The 22327-nt window shown below is 40.4% G+C and overlaps 1 protein-coding gene across 1 annotated transcript; it reads right to left on the bottom strand.

The window, feature by feature from the left end:
• Window positions 1-3419: 3419 nt before the first annotated feature.
• Window positions 3420-21246, bottom strand: LOC109979201 (3-hydroxyacyl-CoA dehydrogenase type-2-like). Its single transcript, XM_065961452.1, has 6 exons — window positions 21051-21246; window positions 20152-20348; window positions 7349-7370; window positions 4398-4442; window positions 4203-4311; window positions 3420-3633 (listed from the first exon to the last, which is right to left on the bottom strand). Exons 1-6 carry the CDS (start codon window positions 21210-21212, stop codon window positions 3443-3445), a joined length of 726 nt encoding a protein of 241 aa, XP_065817524.1. The 5' UTR covers window positions 21213-21246; the 3' UTR covers window positions 3420-3442.
• Between the last annotated feature and the right edge of the window lie 1081 nt (window positions 21247-22327).

The following is a 22327-nucleotide window of genomic DNA, read 5'->3' as shown; positions in this document are numbered from 1 at the left end:
AAAAAAGAAAACTAGAATAGATAAATAGACAGAATGAGATTTAAAGCTGAATGTAAAAGGTAGAATGATTTAGAGTACCGGTACTTCATAGAATCTACCACAAACACCTCCCTTCCTGTTGACCGTTGTCACTGAGCTGTGGTTGATGTTAGTTTCATGTTTTCACTTTGGTTTTTAGTCACTGCTTCTTACTATTTAAACCGATAAATGAAAGCAATCCAGCAGTTGAGCTGAGAGCAAGCAGCGCAAGATATCTCCTGTGGATCAAGAAACTACATTCAGGTATGAAATTCAGCATATGAGGTTTTAAACAGAAATGTAAAGATGTGTGGTAAAGGTGCAGGGTGTTTCAGTGCTATTAGAAATTCTTGAGAATTTCTCTGACATCCCAATGATTAATATAATATGTTTTAATTTTATGTGCCTACATTATATGATATTATCTGATACTTCTCTGTCAGTTTGACACAATAACCACTGCAAGACTATTATTCAACTTGAGTTCTACTTAATCTCATACCCCCTCTTTTTATTTCTGACTTCTTTAGATCTGAAGATGTCAGGTGAGTAAACATCACTCAAGTTCATACTCATACATTAAAAATCTACAAAAAGTTATTCTCTAACTTCAGTGACCTATGAGGTGAAACTTACAGCTGTGTGAAGTTTATGTTTACTTGTGTATAATAAAATTAAAATGTCACATTTATAATTTTATTGTTTTAACAATGAATGGAGGAATTGTGCATTTTATGGGCTTTAAAAGAATAAATACTTTCCCTAAATGAGCAAATAATAAAGTGTACCTTTTCTTTCTTGCAGACTCTGACGATGAGAGTAAGTATCCTAAATCAACTTTCATCTTTTCTTTCACATTGTGTGTCGAGTTGATAAATTCATGTTTGTTGACCTCTCGAAAAGCATGAAGTAATAAAATCGAATAAGTGCTTCAAATATCTATGAGAATGATACGTTTACCTGTTAGTGCCTGAAGGTCAGACTAATACCTGGACACATCACTACCACTCGGTTCTACTAATGGTCTCTGTTGCCTAGCAACGGGAGATATTTCTAACCGCTCGGCGTGGATAAAATGCAGAAAGCTAACGGTTTGCTCACAGCTTTTAAAGTCAACAATAACTAACTACAGTTAACAAAAAGTAACTACAAAGTTAAAGTTTGATACACAACATGAATATCTAGCTGAACAGAAATGCCATCGACCCGAAATCAACATTAAGATTTTCAGAAACAAATAAATCATACTTACTGTGGACCGCAGCGTGAGGAAGATTATAAAGTGAACTGGACCTGAGATAACAGCCAGCTGTATCCACAGTATCAACACCGTCAGGGTGTACTGTCTGTTTTTACAGTCTGTGGTCTGAAGAGAAATTTGACTGTAGGGTTTGACAGCATCTTGTGGTCTTCTGAGGACGAAACACTTTGTGTTCAATCAAGTGTTTCTTCACTTCTCAGTTCCTCTTTGTTCAGCACAGCAGCGTCCGAGTCCTTAAATTGTCAAATACTTCAAACAGGGTAATCAATCAGAAGTAAGGCCCATTGGTAGGATTTGAAACGGTTTCCTAAAAATAATTTTTAGATGATACGTTTGATGTCGTTCTCATGATTACTCTAAAATAGTGATAGGCCTAAATAAAACATATGTTTGGTAGTGATAATTATTGAAACTGATGAGGCATTAAGCTACTTGTTAAAATGTTGTTTTAAATAGGCTACATTATTTACTATGTTAATACACATCTGTATAAATATCTTTAAAATAATAATCAATAAAAACACCTTAAACTAAAATGAAACAGATGTGATTTCTGCTGGTCTGCTTCTATCCTCTAAATCTTGAATGTATGGAGGCTGTATGGTTTTGGGATTTGTCTTTGATGTTGATGATTGTTGATGATTGTTGATGAAAGATGATTGTTATGGATGTGTTTTACAGTGCTACGTTTTGTATGTTTGACCTCTCCTGTCATCATAGTGCAAATCTATATATTTGGGCTTTGCCCTCCCCATGTTTCAAAAAATGATCACCTGAAGACCTCTGGACATGGATGTGGTGTTAGAGCAAGTGTGTGGGCATGTCTTCTTCTCTCTCTATCGCCCTGCACCTAGGCTACGTGATGTGCCTAGAACGAGCCCTTCACCACTACAATTTGGTGCAACATATTTTCCTCAGATATTAAAACTATTTCATTTGTTTTTATTTGTTCAGTACATGTTAAAACACACAACAGAAAAAAAAAAAAAAAACGATTGTTTATCCCAATTAAACAATCGTTTTATCCCAATTTATCCCATTCCATGTACGGAAAGGAGCAGCGAGAAGAATACATCTTACAAAATTATAGCCTTTTCTTAAAATCCCCTCCACTCACAGACTATTCTATTTTTTCTTACCACTGGTTACATCATTTAAAGTTTTACGTCAGATCACATGTTGTGTCTTTTTGTTTATAATCCATACAGTTGTGAAAAAGGATCTAAAGGTTGGCACACATGATCTTCCTAAAGGATATGTAACTGGTCCCTACCAAGCTGAAGGCGATGTGAAAAATAAAAATGGGATACGTTGGTGGAGGAATGTTCCAGGTGAGAGAAGGCGATGCAGAGTTAAGAGGGCCCAATGTCGGAATTGGAGCCGAAGTGTCCGAGGAACTGGCTTCTCCATTGGTCGTAAAACAGGCTTTTCTCTGTTTGGTTCTGGGTTTGAATTTTCAAAATGGTAGCTCTGATCCAAACCCAGCTCACTGTGATTGTTCCATTTGTCTTACAAGTAAATCTGTTGAATCTATTCAAGAGGATTTTCTTCCAAATGTAAACAGCTGAAATTTCTTTCCTTGATTATGTATCCTCCTACTTTTGATGGAGTCTTGATCGGTCACTTTGTAGTTTGTAACATCACAACTTCTCCATCATCCCAAACAAACACGCTGAGAACCGGCTCCTCCATCGCTCGTAAAACAGGTTTCCTCTGTTTGGTTCTGTGTTTGAAATGGATTTTGAAAAAAGTTGACTTTGTGACAAATACAGCTTTTTGTGATCTTTCCTTTTGTTTCAACAAAAAAATATGAGTCATGTATTCAAAGATTCATTCTTAATACAACTGTATCTCAGTTATTAAATACATTTAAACCTTTGATGCATTCAGATCCTTCTTTTGATATCTTAAATCTTATATCTTGGTGTTCTTTTTTAAGTTTTCTCTCTGTCATAGTTTATCTCTTTCTGCCAAGTGGTGGCTGTGGTTCAACTTTCAAAGAAATAAATCAAGAAAAACCAAAGTGGATCATGAAACCCATCTGAGGTTTATTATAATCAGGTTTAGTTACAAAACAACCAAAGTGGAGTGCAGACAGTCCTGCAATGCTCTGAATGATATACAGTCTCATGTGCACACACACACACACACACAGCGTCTGTCTCAGGGCTGCATGCGAATGGCTCCGTCCAGTCTGATGACCTCTCCGTTAATCATGGGGTTTTCAGCCAGTGACGTCACCAGGTGAGCAAACTCAGCGGGGTCTCCCAGGCGCGAGGGGAAGGGCACCTGTCGGGCGAGAAAGGAGCGGACCTTCTCTGGAAGACCGGCCAGGAGGGGGGTGGAGAACAGACCTGGAGGGAGAAAGAGACAGTCATTTAAACACAGAGCAGGCCACAGGTGATCACAGCTGGAGCCGAGGACAGTTTTGTTCCAGATGTGCCGTTTTAACTTCCTGTGACAGATCATTGAAAAGCCTGAAAATTAACTACTGTTCATCCACAGTGAGGAAACTGTAAAGAATGACAAAGCATCATGAACTAAAAGCCTTCATCCTTCATCTGCAGCTAGTGTTAAATAACAACAGTGACACCAAGTGGTGAGATTGTCAATTACAGCACAAGACATTTAAACAGCACTCTCTTAAAGATGGACGGATGAAACGATCTCAGCTGATGGAAAAACAAAAGCAGGAGTTTAACTCAAAGTCATCATACATTTCTAAGAGACGTGATCAATCACGCAGAGAACACACTCCAGAGGCCAAACAGCCGGTGAAACCCTCCGCCCCTCCTCATCCTCCGAGCTATCCCGCCTTTCAAAACGAAACCATGACAACTGTATTTAACGGAGGACTTTACACCTCTTAGGGGCCAGAGACAATCCTCCTGTAAAAATCTGGACTTTCAGCACGTAGACTAACCAGGTGCTATGGTGACGACCCTGATGCCCATGGGTGCCAGATCTCGAGCGATGGGGAGAGTCATTCCAACGATGCCGCCTTTAGAAGCTGAATACGCCGCCTGGCCGACCTGGAGAGCAAACAAAGAAAAAGAATAGTTGATGAACAGCATGAAAACACATTTCTTTTGAGGTGTGTGTGTTTTTATTTTATGACCTGTCCGTCAAAAGCTGCCACGCTGGCCGTGTTGATGATGCAAATCTGTGCAGCTCAAGGTGTCTGCCTCAATTGATTGGTGGGTTTTATTTTATTATCTTTATTTCTATCGGTGCAACGGAATCAAGTGCAACTCCAAATGAGCACTGATGACAAAATGATCGAGCTGAAAGGGACTTAAGTTAGCATCAAAGTTTTCTGTTGTTATTTTTTTCTTGCTTTATTTGGCAGTGACAGGTGCAGTATACATGGAGAACTGAACAACTACTTTCCAATGCACTGCACCACAGCATTTATAGCTCATGCTAATTTCCAATGCCAGTCCCTGAAGAGGCTTTCAATATAAAACACATAACATGCATGATATATCTAAACACCCCCTCCCCTCCCACTAACACAACCCCTACACATAACTACATGGCTGGTTATTTTTCAGGAATTCTTTCATTGACATTCAGTGACATGTGTCCAAAACAACAGGAGTTTTAACATTGTGCACTACAAGATCCTCTTATTACACAAAACATAAACACATGATCTTACTGAATAAAACAAAACATTCAGCTGAGGGTCTTCCTCATCAAAAGATCAAAGTTTGTGGTTTAAAGGCAGAATGTGCAAACATTTTACACATAAATATAGCAGAAAGTATATCCTGTATAAATGTGTCTCTGAGTCATGACTGTCTACAATGAGTGAGAAGCTCGAGTCCCGCTGTCTGTGTTGTTGTCTGAGCCGTGTTTACATGGTCGGGACGGTCGGCTCCTCCCCTTGTGTATAAAAGTTGTTTGTGTGAGGGACTAGAGAGAAGAAGAAGAACATACTGTACTCTCTGCTTATTTGAATGTTACCTAAGCGTTTTAAGATCACAGTCATTCAGTATTAGTTTAATCTATTGTGTGGAAATGGCTACTTTCGCTCTTGGAACTTTTTGCGCTGTTTTTCTGTTACTTTGGACATTCTTTGTAACGGAGAGCAACGCACAGCTGAGTGAGGGCATTGTTTACACACGCGATCAGCTGATGGCGCTCTCCAAGGTGCTACTGCCCGGAGCTGTAATTCCGGAGGAGCTGAGGAGGCGACGCCGGGGTTGCAGAGCTGGAGCTAAGAGGAGAGCTAAGAAGAGAAAACATAAGCCTTCTGTACCAGCGGTGATTATGGGGAACGTGAGGTCTTTGGGCAATAAGACGGACGAACTCGACGCGCTTGTCCAGCACCAGTGGGAATACCGCCAGTGCAGTATTATGTGCTTCACGGAAACATGGCTGCACTCGGACATCCCGGACCACAGCGTGGCGGTACCCGGCTTCAGGACTTTTCGGGCTGACAGGGACGTTATTAAGAGAGGTAAGAAGAAAGGTGGAGGGATGGCACTGTATGTGAGTGAGAGATGGTGTAATCTTGGCCATGTTAGTGTGAAGGAACGTCTCTGCAGCCCGGACATTGAACTGTTAGCTGTTGGAATGCGCCCATATTACCTGCCCAGGGAATTCACGTGCGCCATTGTTATAGCTGTTTACATCCCACCGTCAGCTGATGCCGAGTCTGTGAGTGATGCACTTCACTCTACTGTTTCACAGCCTCAAACTAAGCATCCAAATGCTTTTGTAGCCATTACCGGGGACTTTAATCATGTGAAAATGGACAAAACACTTTTCATCAATATGTTAACTGTCCAATTAGAGAAAATAAAACACTGGACCTTCTGCATGCTAACGTTAAGGAAGCATACAGTACCACTGCCCTTCCCCCCCTGGGCAGATCAGACCACAACCTGGTCCTACTGACACCAGAGTATATCCCCCTGGTCCAAAGGCAGCCTGTGACCACAAGGACTGTTAGGAGGTGGACACAGGAGAGCAATGAGGCACTGCAGGACTGCTTTGAGTCCACAGACTGGGATGTACTCTGCGAGCCACATGGAGAGGACATTAACAGCATGACTGACTGCATCACAGAATACATTAAATTCTGTGAAAACACTGCTTCACCGGCCCGGACTGTACGCTGTTTTCCTAACAACAAACCCTGGAATCACCAGTGACCTGAAAGCCCTTCTCAACAAAAAGAAACAAGCCTTCAGGTCTGGAAACAGGGAGGAGCTGAAAAGGATACAGCATGATCTGAGGGAAAAGCTGAGGGAGTGTAAGGACTCATACAGGAGAAAAGCTTCCATCAGAACAACGTGAGGGATGTGTGGACTGGAATGAGGGAAATCACTGGTTTCAAGGGGAGAGAAAAACAACATTCTGGCAGCCTGGAGAATGAACTAAACCTGTTCTTCAACCGGTTTAGTTCACAGCCTTCATCTGCCTCTCCCACCTCAAACAACACCCTGTCCTTCACACCTTCCAGCCTCCCTTTGTATTTTCTTCCTTCCCAGCCAACCCCCCATGGTGAACTCTTTGGACTCTGGCCCCGCACCACAGGAGTGCACTTCCCCCTCTGAGGTGAATCGCTCCATCCCCCCCCCGACTCTAACAACTGGCCAGTTTAAGAGACAGCTGGAGAAACTACACATTAGCAAGGCTCCAGGCCCAGACGGCATCAGCCCAAGGGTTCAGACAGCTGTCTGAGATTCTGCAACACCTTAGAGGATACCGGTGCTGTGGAAAACGACCTGCTTGGTCCCGGTCCCAAAGAAGACGACACCATCTGATCTCAAGGACTATCAACCAGTGGCTCTCACATCTCATGTGATGAAAGTGTTGGAGAGGCTCGTCTTGACCCACCTCAGGCCGCAGATGAAACCATCCCTTGACCCTCTACAATTTGCCTACCAGCCACACCTGGGAGTGGACGATGCCATCATCTACCTGCTGCAGCGTGCTCACTCACATCTGGAGGGAAACGGCTGCACTGTGAGAATCACCTTTTTTGATTTCTCCAGTGCATTCAACACCATCCAGCCACAACTGCTGGAAGAGAAGCTGCAGTTGATGGGTGTGGACTCGTCCATCATCTCCTGGATTACTGACTACCTGACAGAAAGACCACAGTTTGTCCGACTTGGCAGTGTTCAGTCTGGAATGGTGGAGAGCGGTACAGGAGCTCCACAGGGGACTGTGCTGTCTCCTTTCCTTTTCACCTTGTACACCTCTGACTTTCAGTACAACTCCAGGTCATGCCACTTGCAGATGTTTTCTGATGACTCTGCGGTGGTGGGGTGTATAAGTGATTGGCAAGAGGGGGAGTACAGAGAGCTGGTGGATAACTTTGTGGAGTGGACAGGAAGAAATCACCTGATTCTGAACGTGGATAAGACCAGGGAGATGGTGATCGACTTCAGAAGGAAGAGGACAGAGCCACCACCGCTGTGCATCCTGGGAGAGGATGTGTCTGTGGTGGAGGAGTACAAGTACCTGGGTGTCAACATAGACAACAAACTGAACTGGAAGGCCAACACTCAGGCTGTGTACAAGAAGGGGATGAGCCGACTCTACTTTCTGAGGAAGCTGAGATCCTTCAACGTGCGCAGCAAGATGTTGGAGATCTTCTATCAGTCTGTTGTGGCCAGTGCACTGTTCTCTGCTGTGGTCTGCTGGGGGAGCAGCATTGGAGCTGGTGACACTAAGAGACTGGACAAACTCATTAAGAAGGCCTGCTCTGTGACAAGCTGCAAGCTGGACTCTTTTGTAGTGGTGACAGAGAGGAGGACTCTTAACAAACTGTTTTCCATTATGGATAATCCTGATCACCCTTTGCACACCCTACTGGACAAACAGCGGAGCAGCTTCTCCAACAGACTGATACAACTCTGCTGTCACAAGGACAGTCACAAGAAATCTTTCTTACCGAAGGCCATAACTCTGTACAACAGCTCACCTCATGCGAGCAGAGAACTGTCATCATGATAATATCTGTCTCTCCATACTGTCATCTGTTCTGCACATGTTAAATTTACAAATGATCCCTGCACTCATGTTCACTTCATTTGGCTGTTTACTCCCTGTTATATTGTATAGTTTCTGCTTATAATATGTCTACACTCATGCACTTTAACTTATGTCAATACTGTCCATTTACAACTCTGTTTTTGCACATTCACATTTAATCTTTCATGTTTAATTTACAACCATTTACGACTCTGTTTTTGCACATTCACATTTAATCTTCCTATTTAAGACTAGTAATGCTTAGTTAAATCCTGGTTGTATATAGTCACATTCTTAGTTTTGATATTTTTAGTGCTTATTTACTTTGTATTTAATATTATATTATGTTTAGATTTGCTAACATTGTGTTTTTTTTACTCATATTGGCCCTCACTTATCAATCTGGTGTAGAGACCAGCGCAGATTTGGGTGTAGAAATCCCCATACGACAGAGTCCACGTGGGACCTATGAAACGTGACCGGGTGTTGATAAGTGTGGCGGCTGGAAACGATCGTCATTTAAATACCACGCCCCTATTTATTCACGGATCAGCTGTCCTCGCCCCCAGAGTTTACGGCATGGATATACTTAATACGGCAAAGAAGAGAAACGAGATATGACCTGAGTGACACCATAACAGAGAAAAGTAAAGAGGAATAACATTATGTTGTTTGGCAGTCTGAAATGTAGGATTAGCGAGCTTCAGAAGAAATGCGCCTGCATGGAAATCTCAACAGGGATGGTTTTAAATATTAAAAATATTTAATTAAACTATTAAAAACTCAGCTGGAGTTTTTAATATTTAATTTAACATCCGTGATATGTAACGTACATATTATAGGCTATAATATATATATTTTTTATACTTTTAGTTTAAAAAACCTGGTCAGACCAAACGATCGCTACAATGTATCCTAGTGTTGTGGGTCTTAAAAGAAGCAGCTCCCGGAGCAGACCAGAGGACGCCAGCCGGACCCCACCTGAAATTATCCCAGATCGTGGAGCGAGTGGCTTCTTTCATCGGTTCAACCTCAATATCAGGCACAAGTGGTGCAGGCGAACCTGCATCTGTGTCGGATAACGTCGGCTGCACTGGCAGCTCGCCATTAATGATACTTTAAAAGAGAAGAGAAACCTGAAACGTCCTGCATCACATGAATAAAGTGTTTGATCAAACGCTGTGCAATGTGCACTTCTCATCCGATTAGCCTTCTTTCCAAACATAAGAATTTAACTCTTACATAAAAGAAGGTCCTGATGTAACAGAGTTAGAATGAACCTCTTTTGAATTTCTACATAATTAATGTGTCTGTCATATTTATGTTACTTTGTTGCCGCCTGGTGGTCTAATAGCGCAACTGTAGGGCTCCTAGCTGGCCACCGTACGTACCTAAGCAAAGGAATCTCTCCTGAGCTGAAGGTGGGTGTGTGTGTTAAGTGCTGCGACCAACATATCTCTGTTTAATGGTTTAAAACTGTTCCAAAAACTTTAGGTAACATGTATTTTGTCCACGAACCCATTTAGAATGTACTGTTAGAGTTTCGGACATTTATGTGTAGAAATGTTTATTTTATTTTACGAGTTTCAGTTTGTTTACATACCGAGCTAATGCTAGTTAGCTTACCAGTTAGCTGCTTCCTCGTGGCCGTGATGCTCACGTTAATGCTCTTGTGTGAGTGTTTTTGTGTTATACAGATGTGAGTCCTTGCAGTTGCATATCAATGCTGATTGTGTGCTTTTGTATTATACACCAGGTAGGCATGGTTAAATTAGTTTTACATAAAATGTGAACTGTAAATTCATGTTGTTTGTGTTAATTGTAAAAAGCTATAAAATGCACTTCATTGATGGTTACGTGTTAAAATGATTTTGGTATGTTTATATACAGATAAAAATTGAAAATGCTCTTATTTGGTACTCAAAGACAAAGTAAAATTCCACTATGTGATCACTTGTGCTAAAAATGTATTTAATTGATATGATTTCAGGATGTTATGTAAAAATACTCTTAAAAAGAAAAAGGAATCTCTCCTGAGCTGAAGAATAAAAAAAAAAAGGAAAGAGATCCAGAGTAAGAGCAACTCCGGCTGTTGTGGCGTTCTTCCTGCACCATAAACATCTGAGGCAGACACACACCCTCCATAGTCCAGCAGAGCCTCTCTAATCTTTAATCTTTAAAGTAAATCGATTAAACAAACAAAAATTCATCAAATAAAACACACAATTAAAGAAATCACCTGACAGCTCGCGCTGCTCAACATTATTTAAAAGGCAATGTAGCCTACAGAGATCGTTTGAGGTGAAGCGTAATATAAAATACATTTGAGATATCTTATCTAACAGTAAATCTGTGAACCTCTAGCTATCCGTCTGAACAAGCACTGTTATAGTGTGATCTAATTATTCTCCGACACAGACAGATTCGTTGCACCGCAAGTCCACACTGAGTTGAAAACGTGCGTACACGAACTGAGACCTGGCGTGGGATTTAAGCGTACCCTCCGCTCACGTCCAGATTGATAAGTGCTGAACTTTGCGTGGAAATGACCGTACACCCATTTTTCTGCCGTACGTACGTTTGATAAGTGAGGGCCATTGTGTGTTGGCTAACCTGCTGCTGTAACTCCACAATTTCCCAGTTTGGGATCAATAAAGTAATTCTATTCTATTCTATAACATGTAAGTAGTTTCTCAGTTTCACAGCTTGAAGAGGTGGACATCATTTATGTTGTGGAATATAAGTATATACTTCATACTGCAGTCCATGTTAGTTCACAGAAATAATAAAAACCCATCTCAGGGTCCTGGAGTCTTATCATTCAGAGAGAGAAATCATTTAATTTTGCCTGCAGACTTTTTTATTTATTTACCAGTAACATTAAAACTGATAACTATCTGCACAAATAGAGGTGATGGAAAATGCAATAAGTTTGAATAAACAGTAAAACTGGTCGTCCCTCCATCATTAACATTAAACCAAACGTGAACATTTAACCCTCCATTTCAGAAACGTGTTTGTCACCTGCTGAACACTTTACTGCACATTACTGTAATTTGTTTGAGCAAAGTTCTCAATGAAAATCCTTGATGACAAAGTCTCTGTTAACCCAAAATTAGCCCCTCAATAACTGAACTGTAACGTATAACTTGTGCCTTCAGAAATATAAACATTTAACAAAATAATTTATGCTAAATATCTTGTAAAAACAAAAAAAACTCAACTTAAATAACCAATATGTAACTCTGACACCTGGTGTTCAAAATGGGTACTGCAGTCCATCTTACATATTGGACCTTTACTGTTTCCATAGCAATAGTAGGTCTGACTTGAAGCTATTTTTTTATGCAGCTCTGTTAATAAAAATCTTAACCTATCACAGCTTGCCAAAAGAAAAACAGATAATTGTTGAACTGTAACCTGAGAATAAATGCTGCGCTGATAGCATTGAAGCTAAAGCTAATTTAAAGTAACGGTAGAGTACAGAGGAGCCAAAGTGTTCTCTGAGCTAGCTTCTGCCCGGGGCACGGAGTAGATGACATCATCTTTTGCTCCACCAGAGGGGGCGCTGTTACGAGAGGCAGCTTGGCTGTTGGAGAAATCCACCTCAGAGTAGTTGAGTTTACTCGAGTCATCGACGATCTGGAAGGAAAACAAAGGTGAAAATTTATCAGCCAGATGTTTTTTTACTTTAGAAAATTTCCTTTGAGAGAGACAGGACAGTCGATAGAATCAGAAATCAGAAAGAGAAAGAGAGAGAGAGAGAGAGAGAGAGAGAGAGAGAGAGAGAGAGAGAGAGAGGGGGGGGGGGGGGATGACATGTATGAACCCGGGCCTCCCGCTTTGAGGACTGTAGCCTCTGTACATGGGGCGTACAAACTAACCACTAAGTCACTGGCGCCTTGATAAGTCACAGTTAAAAGAACTGAATGTTTTTGATTAAATTATTAATATTATTCAGAGCTCTGAAAGAGGAAAGTTTTCTGGGGGGGGGGGGGGGGTGCCTGACTAGAACTGTTCTGCCCAGATTAGAGTGAGTGGTATTAAGATCCAATCAACCATAGCTTCCCTGATCTGCTCAGAGAGCATCGTAACTGCTACAATTTACTTTAAACATGTTTGATATTTAGGATTTCAAATCCTGACGATTACGTAATGAAAGATTCTGGCGGAAGTCACGCGTCACTACAATAACCATGAGAGACGAGGGAGGAGTAGGAATGGCGACTGGCAGCAAGACACAACCTGAACAGGTACGACTGACACCTGGAATGTATCTGACAGTTCAAATCTTACCTCCAGCTTTCGCTGAAGAACAGACAATCCATATTTTCTGAATCTGACATTTCTTCACCAAAAACTCATTTATTATGTTTTTTCCGTCTCTGCTCAAAGCATTCAAATCGCAAATTTAACCACCAGCTCCATTGTATACGTGAGGTCAAGTGAGGTGGTGGGTTCCACCACCAGGCATGATAACGATTATAAAATCCTGTAGTATGTGAGGTGCCATTATTTTCACATCTTTTTAAAGGTTTTTGAAAGACAAGGAGCCACAGGTCAAATCCGGACCGCCCACTCTGAGGACCACAGCCTCCGTAAATTGGGCGCATCAGCTAGCCACTAGGCTATAGGCGCCCCCATTATTTTCACATTTTGTAATGTTTGTATGCTGAAGATTAAAAAGAAGAATATCTGTTAAGATTGTTTTTACGTGTGGGACCAGAACCAGAAGCTGATGAGTGCTGCTCAGATTTCTTTGTTGTCTGAGGCGAGTGTGGTGAAGTCGTGATGTTTCCTGAACTGGAGCTCACAGTCTGCGCTGTGGTCAGTGTGGAGGTCGTGTTTGGTTTAGAGGTCGTTGTAGCTGGAAAAAAACATTTGAAAAAAAGGTATAAAATGTTAAAACATCTATAAAGCTCAAAGCAGCAATCGATCATCGTGTTTGGTGAAACCATTTTCAATTGTTTGATCTGAGCCGATCTTATAATTTACAGATGAGCTGGAGGTTTTTAAGGTTTATCTTTTGGGTTTTTTTTGCCTTCATTTAGAGACAGTGGATAGAGTCAGAAATCAGGGAGAGAGGGGCTGGTATTCTAGTGGTTAGTACGGAGGCTTTTGTCCTCCAAACGAGCAGCCTGGGTTTGAATCCTGCCTGTGGCTCCTTTCCTGCATGTCATCCACACTCTCTCTCTCTCTCTCTCTCTCTCTCTCTGTCTCTCTCTCTCTCTGTTTTCTGAGTCTATCCAACATCTCAAATAAAGGCACAAAAAGCCCAAAAATAAACCTTAGAGAGAGTTTGGAGTAACTACAGCCTCCCTACATGGGGCGTGCTCTCTATCCACTAGGCTACCAGCGCCCTGAGCTGTTAGTTTTAAAGGAGCAGAGATTGTTAAACTTATTATTGTGTAGCACACGTTGACTTCAAAATGTAGGCTACATTTTAACATAAACATGAAAATATCATTCAGAGTCACAATTAAACACATTTCTATAAATATATATTCTGTGATCTGGGTTAAAACTCCATTATTAGAAACACAGAAAAGATAAAACACCTGAAAAGTAAAAACTAACATAAAATACCATCTTCAACTGTGTGTTGAAACTTCTCAAATGAGCTCAAATATTACAAATTCTCTAAAAACAGTAAATAACTTTTTCTATGACGGATAAATGTGAAAGTTATTCTGTCTGTCTGTTGCAACAATATTCAAATTAACTTCAACGTGTCGACTAATCTGATCATTTACAGACAAACTGTTGGTTTAAATTAAGAATTTTTAGAGTTCACAATGAAGAAAAGATGCAGCTCTAAACTAAATGTTTACTTACTGAGATATTTCAAAGATGTAAAGAAGTCCATTGAGAGTACAAACTCACCTTCTTTAACTCTGAGCTCAAACGTCTCACTTGAATCTAGAGCCAAGTATCTATCCAACCAACATATGTATGATCCAGAGTCAGACTTTCTCAAATTCGTGATGCTCACATAAAAAGCGTTATTTAAACCTGATTCAATGCTGTATCTGCCACACTGAGCACTGACATCTGTGGTTTCACAAAGAATGTCTCCATCTTCACAGTCGTTTCTGCAGAAGACCTTCCTTCTTACAGAAGATTTAAAGCTGCATTCAACTGAGAAGTTTCCTCCTTCAGTTCCTTCACGGACACCGATATCTTCATGAAAAGAGAATCCATCCGTCAGTTCTGTGGAAAAGAGATAAATAATCAGGAGCTATATTCTGTGTTCTTTTAGATCTTTCAGTCTGATTTGTTTCACATTATCCAAAACAAAACAATAACAGACATCCTACATCTCTATACACTTTCCTACATTCATTCTCTAAAATTTGCATTTTGCATTTGCATGACTGAAACGTCATTCAACTTTTTACAAGTTGGTGTCTGCTGAATTCTAAAATACATCCAACTGATACATTCAGCATGCAGAAAAAGGTGAATTATGAGTCAATACTTAACTTAAAATGGTAAACTGTGACATCTAGGTTTATTAGTTGTATCTTAGTTTTATCTGGTAAAGTCAGCTTCAAAGTACTCTGTTCAGTTTCCTCAATTCTATTTCAACACTGAACGTCTAGTTTAACCACAGAAACCAACATGTTTGAAAGAGTCCACCCACCACAGACTGCTTCTTATTCTGTCTCCTGTAACTGATAAAGTCAACTATGAAGAAGACAAATGCAGCAGTGAAAAGAGAGGAGTGTAGGAATAGAGAGTACTCACTGAGGAAGAAGAAGCAGATCAAAGTCTGATGGACTCTCATGTTCAACACTCTGATGGTTTAAGATGCTCTTGTTCCGTCTTCACTGGACAACAAGGAACTTGTTCTCACTTTTCTAAATGACAGAGTCCCTCCTCCAAACACAAAACACACCCCTCCCCTCTTCATACGCCCCACTACAGAGACTGTAACCTGCAGCTTTGTGGATGAGTTGATATGAAAACTTGAAGCTGCATCAATGTTTTATTATGTTTTATGTCTTTGTGGGTGTTCATGTGTTTGGGAGACCTGCTCTGGTCCAAACAAATCCAGAGCATTCAGGAGCAGAATCTAAAGTTAGAAGGAGGACATACTGGCTGCTGCATTGTTGTCAGAGAAGCCAGCACTTCAACATAGCATGTTTCCTTAATGTCTGATTATATAGTGAGGTCACTTTATCACCTCAGTCAGTAGATATTTTACATACAGCTTAAAGGTCACATATTCTCCTCCTCTTCAACCAGTTTCTTTTTTTTTTTTAGATTAATCTTTTTTTTATTGGGGATAAAAAAATAATATGAGCACAGCACAAAGTTAAAAGAGTTACCTCGCTTTTTTTTTACAGAACAGGAACAATAAACAATGTGTTACGGTTTGAGAAATCCAAGAGGAGGACCCAGATGCAGAACCAAAAATTATTTAATTAAACAAAAACTCACTTCAGAAAGCCAAACACAAGAAAACAAGTAGCCACGAGTAAACTCACATATGACACCTACAACATACATGCAACAATGAACTGACACGGAAGGGCAGAAACACAGAGACTAAATACACAGGGGAATCAGACACAGGTGAGACTAACAAGACACAGGTGAGGACAATCAGGGCAATCACACAGACAGGAATACAAGAAACACAGAGGACAACTACAAACTAAATCATGAAGCACTAAACATCGAAAAACCAAACTAGAAAAAGACAAAACTATAACACAACGTCTCTGTATTGAAAGAAAGTAATGATTAAAGATAAAAGACTCAAAAAGAAAAATGTACATAGTCTGTTGACAAGTAAACAAAAGCAAACTAAGAAGAAATAACTTCATGTTGTTTTAATGTGTTGCATTGAGTTATACTTGAGAACTGAACATAATTATGAAAAGACCCCTGAAACATGAATTGCTGTTACTAAACCATACATGTTTGGTTGGCATGGATTCTTAATTACAATAGCTATAGTTTATCATTGTTATTTTGCTTCTTTACATACTGTACAAATGGCACACCTCAAACACCACATCTTACCTTTCCATTCCAAACTTACATTTTCACTCTACTGGACGGCAGCTTTCTTAGATTTCTGTGTCAAAATGATGTCATAACATCAAACTGAGGTCAGAGTCTGAATCCTCGTGGTTGGCTTACACAAAAAAAGTGTCTTCTTACACGATTCTAGGTGCTCAGGTTCAAAAGTTAATTTTCCAACATGGCGCCGGCAGCCATCTTGGATTTGGCACTCTGGCTATATCTCAAATCAATCATCAACACAGTTTAGTCAGACAATGACCACAGAATTGAAATTCTGGCCCAAACTATTTATTATCTTTATTTCTATCGGGGCAACAGAATCAAGTGCAGCTCCAAATGAGCACTGATGACAAAATGATCAATCTGTACGGGACTTAAGTTAGCATCAACGTTTTCTGTTTCATTGAGATTCAGTGACATGTGTCCAAAACTTCAGGAATTCAACAGTGTGCACTTCAAGATCCTCTTATTACACAAAACATAAAAACATGATCTTACTGAATAAAACAAAATATTCAGCTGAGGGTCTTCTTCATCAAAAGGTCAAAGTTTGTGGTTTACAGTCCAGATACACACTTTTTACAGACATGAGCACAACATCGCCTGTTTCCTGTTTTCATCACACAGGTTTCTGAGAACTTGAAGTTAAACTTAAAGAAGAGGAAACAACTTCTTCTTTTTTAGATTGTCAACCACATTCCCACGATCTTATCTCTGCTCTGCAATGAAGATGTTATCTTTCAACCAAAATGTGTTAAAAAAAATAGTTCTGCTCTGGACTCGCTGCAACATGAATTTTAAAGTGTAGATGTTTCCACAGGAGGAAGTCCACTCTGTCTGTCCTCCTCTCCGATCTCGTCATGCTCTTGATCGTCCTGCAGAAGAAGAAGAAAGAAGGGTTTAGTTTGTATTGATGTCTGATGTTTTTACCATCTTTAATGAAGTTCACTATTCAACAATCTTCTCAGACACTCACATGGTTGATATTTACGTAGTCTAGTTCCACATGGGATTCTGAAAAACATAATTCAGAAGATCAGGACCACTTGTTGCATTTTGTGGAGCCTCTTTCCTTCAGACAGCTGAGTTGTGTTTTTCTCCATCAGACCAGGATGCTGGCTACTTTGTGAGTGTGGTGAGTTTTAGATGATGTTAACATCTCACCTTCAGGTGTTGTGGTCCTCCTCCTGCAGACTATCAGCACAGCTGCTGATGATACAATAAATATGAAGACCAGGATCAGACGCACAAGCAGCTTAAAGCCTGAGGAACATGATTGTTTTTATTTAATTTCCTGCTTCATTTTAAAAGATATTCCAAGTCAAGTCCAACAATGAATGTAAGTTTGACATGTGTATGTACGTACATTAGCACAGTATGAGCATGTGCAGACTAAAAACAACTTACATAAACAACTACACAAGAAATCTGCAGGGAGAAGAAAAATACTTAAAGTCTGAGAATAACTTCAAAATGTCCACTAATCTGATCATTTACAGATAAGATGGTGGTATAAACTGAAAATTTTGATAATTCACAATGAAGAAATGATGCAGCTCTAAACTATATTTTTACTAATCATTTTTTTAATGTACCTGAACCAGAAGCTGATGTGCCCTGTTCATATTTCTCGGTTGTCTCAGATGAGTGTGGTGAAGTCGTGGTGCTTCCTGAACTGGAGCTCACAGTCTGCGCTGTGGTCAGTGTGGAGGTCGAGCGGGTCGATGATGGTTTAGGAGTCGTGTTTGGTTTAGAGGTGGTTATAGCTGGAAAATACAATTTAAAAATAAAGGTACAAATTAAATCTGACACCAATAAAGCTCAAAGCAGCAGTCGATCATCGTGTTTGGTGAAAACATTTTCAATTGTTTGATCTGATCTTATAATTTACAGATGAGCTGGAGGTTTTTAAGGTTTATCTTTTGGGGGTTTTTATTCCTCTATTTAGAGACAGTGGATAGAGTCAGAAATCAGGGAGAGAGGGGCTGGTATTCTAGTGGTTAGTACGGAGGCTTTTGTCCTCCAAGCGAGCAGCCTGGGTTTGAATCCAGCCTGTGGCTCCTTTCCTGCATGTCATCCACACTCTCTCTCTCTCTCTCTCTCTCTCTCTGTCTCTCTCTTTCTCTCTCTCTCTCTCTCTCTCTGTCTCTCTCTCTCTGTCTCTCTCTCTCTCTGTCTCTCTTTCTGTCTCTCTCTCTCTCTCTCTCTGAGTCTATCCAACATCTCAAATAAAGGCATAACAAGCCCAAAAATAAACCTTAGAGAGAGTTTGGAGTAACTACAGCCTCCCTACATGGGGTGTGCTCTCTATCCACTAGGCTACCAGCGCCCTGAGCTGTTAGTTTTAAAGGAGCAGAGATTGTTAAACTTATTATTGTGTAGCACACGTTGACTTTAAAATGTAGGCTACATTTTAACATAAACATGAAAATATCATTCAGAGTCACAATTAAACACATTTCTATAAATATATATTCTGTGACCTGGGTTAAAACTCCATTATTAGAAACACAGAAAAGATAAAACACCTGAAAAGTAAAAACTAACATAAAATACCATCTTCAACTGTGTGTTGAAACTTCTCAAATGAGCTCAAATATTACAAATTCTCTAAAAACAGTAAATAACTTTTTCTACTACAGATAAATGTGAAAGTTATTCTGTCTGTCTGTTGCAACAATATTCAAATTAACATCAACGTGTCGACTAATCTGATCATTTACAGACAAACTGTTGGTTTAAATTAAGAATTTTTAGAGTTCACAATGAAGAAAAGATGCAGCTCTAAACTAAATGTTTACTTACTGAGATATTTCAAAGATGTAAGAGTAAAAACTCACCTTCTTTAACTCTGAGCTCAAACGTCTCAGTTGAATCTAGAGCCCAGTATCTATCCAACCAACATGTGTACGATCCAGAGTCAGACTTTCTCAAATTTGTGATGCTCACATAAAGAACTGTATTTCTTAATTCAATGCTGTATCTGCCACACTGAGCACTGACATCTGTGGTTTCACAAAGAATGTTTTCATCTTCACAGTCGTTTCTGCAGAAGACCTTCCTGTTTCCAGAAAATATAAAGCTGCATCCAACTGAGAAGTTTCCTCCTTCAGTTCCTTCACGGACAGGGTTTCCATCTGTCAGTTCTGTGGAAGAGAGAATAATAATCAGGAGCTATATGCTGTATTTTTTTTTAGATCTTTCAGTCTGATTTGTTTCACATTATCCAAAACAAAACAATAACAGACATCCTACATCTCTATACACTTTCCTACATTCATTCTCTAAAATTTGCATTTTGCATTTGCATGACTGAAACGTCATTCAACTTTTTACAAGTTGGTGTCTGCTGAATTCTAAAATACATCCAACTTCTACATTCAGCATGCAGAAAAAGGTGAATTATGAGTGAATACTTGAACAACTTAACTTAAAATGGTAAACTGTGACATCTAGGTTTATTAGTTGTATCTTAGTTTTATCTGGTAAAGTCAGCTTCAAAGTACTCTGTTCAGTTTCCTCAATTCTATTTTAACACTGAACGTCTAGTTTAACCACAGAAACCAACATGTTTGAAAGAGTCCACCCACCACAGACTGCTTCTTATTCTGTCTCCTGTAACTAATAAAGTCAACTATGAAGAAGACAAATGCAGCAGTGAAAAGAGAGGAGTGTAGGAATAGAGAGTACTCACTGAGGAAGAAGAAGCAAATCAAAGTCTGATGGACTCTCATGTTCAACGCTCTGATGGTTTAAGATGCTCTTGTTCCGTCTTCACTGGACAACAAGGAACTTGTTCTCACTTTTCTAAATGACAGAGTCCCTCCTCCAAACACAAAACACACCCCTCCCCTCTGCATCCGTGTGTCTGTCTTACATTGATAACGCGCTGGAAGTCCTCCAGGCTGTGAGGTAAGTCCTTCTTGAAGTTGTAGGTTTTAAAGGCGACAGCGATGCCGGCACAGTTCACCGCGAGGTCCAGCTTTCCAAACTTCTCTCTGGCCAGGGACACCGCCGACTGCACGTCTGCCTCTGATGTCACCTGGGGAAACGCCAACAGGACACTTAGGAAGTTGACTTGATTCTTGTGTCCCTGCTCTCGCCGGCCTCCATCCTCCTTCTTTCTTGTGCTAAAATGCAATTAGCGCTCAGGCAGGAGGAGGTGATATAACTGTCACACCTGACAGGACACATGTTTGATGTGCAGTTTTCCCTTTTGAGCTAAAGCATTTAAGATAAACGTAAACGAGTAAAGCTGTCTGAACTGAGCAGGATGTATCTTCTTCTGTACATGGCAGTGACGGCAGGTTTTCTACAGACATCACATAAACCGCTAAGATGTTAGATCGATAGGACCAAGAATATGTGTATAAATAAAGGATACACTTTTGTGTGTTTTGCATGCAGGCGAAGAACCAGAGAAAGTTTAGTATCGAATACTGATTGAAGGTCACATGAAGAACTTGACGTGCTAAAGTCAGCAGTGATAGTGTTGGATGACGTGATGGATGCCGCCTACTAATCAAACGCCTGAAAAGGTGAGATGCATCATGTTTGAATGCAGATCGCGCAATTTCCCATCCCTCGACTTTATCTGGATTTATTTCAGCGAGCCACCCTCGTTTTTTATTTTTTTGCAAAAAGTGGAGTAGAGCCGATAAGTGAATGCAGCAGGTGATATTTTCAGGAACATTTCCTCCGAGCGGGAGAGCGGGGGCGATGACGCTTGTGTCAAGTGACTCACGTCTGCAGGAGCGAAGGCACAGCGCTCCCCCAGTTTCTCAGCCAGAGCCGCTCCATCAGAGGAGGGCAGGTCCAGGATCACAGCCGACGCTCCATTCTGCACCAGACGTTCAACGTTGGCACGACCCAGACCTGACGAACCGCCCGTCACCAGGCCTACCATACCCTACCCCACAGAAGGAGAGGGGGGGGGGGCATAAAAGCCCCAAAATATACCTTAAAAAACAGAGAGAGAGAGAGATTTGCATTTTGCAAAATTTGCATTTTGCATTTGCATGCCTGAAATGTCATTCAACTTTTTACAAGTTGGTGTCTGCTGAATTCTAAAATACATCCAACTTCTACATTCAGCATGCAGAAAAAGGTGAATTATGAGTGAATACTTGAACAACTTAACTTAAAATGGTAAACTGTGACATCTAGGTTTATTAGTTGTATCTTAGTTTTATCTGGTAAAGTCAGCTTCAAAGTACTCTGTTCAGTTTCCTCAATTCTATTTTAACACTGAACGTCTAGTTTAACCACAGAAACCAACATGTTTGAAAGAGTCCACCCACCACAGACTGCTTCTTATTCTGTCTCCTGTAACTGATAAAGTCAACTATGAAGAAGACAAATGCAGCAGTGAAAAGAGAGGAGTGTAGGAATAGAGAGTACTCACTGAGGAAGAAGAAGCAGATCAAAGTCTGATGGACTCTCATGTTCAACACTCTGATGGTTTAAGATGCTCTTGTTCCGTCTTCACAGGACAACAAGGAACTTGTTCTCACTTTTCTAAATGACAGAGTCCCTCCTCCAAACACAAAACACACCCCTCCCCTCTTCATACGCCCCACTACAGAGACTGTAACCTGCAGCTTTGTGGATGAGTTGATATGAAAACTTGAAGCTGCATCAATGTTTAATTTATTTGATGAGTTTCTGCTCAGTCATGTTTGTTGTACCTTCAAATACACTGAAACATGCAGCACGGGGACTTCTTTGGAGAAAGAACAGACTCACTTAGCTTCATCACTAAACAGCCAAGCCAATTACAAAACTTGTTTTATGTCTTTGTGGGTGTTCATGTGTTTGGGAGACCTGCTCTGGTCCAAACAAATCCAGAGCATTCAGGACCAGAATTGTGAAAAATTCAAAAATTGAAAATGGTATTGATAAAAACTTTGCATAATTGTAACTAATTACTATCCGTGAACATCCTGTCCAAATTTGGTGAATTTCTGATTCTGATTCCCAGAGATACATGTGATAAGGCTAGAGCTGTCCCTTTTGGAGAAG

The sequence above is a fragment of the Labrus bergylta genome, chromosome 12 (assembly GCF_963930695.1).
Source record: "Labrus bergylta chromosome 12, fLabBer1.1, whole genome shotgun sequence".
In the NCBI taxonomy this organism is placed as follows: domain Eukaryota; kingdom Metazoa; phylum Chordata; class Actinopteri; order Labriformes; family Labridae; genus Labrus; species Labrus bergylta.
The sequence above is the reverse complement of the archived record's forward strand: the minus strand, read 5'-3'. Positions and strand labels throughout refer to the sequence as shown.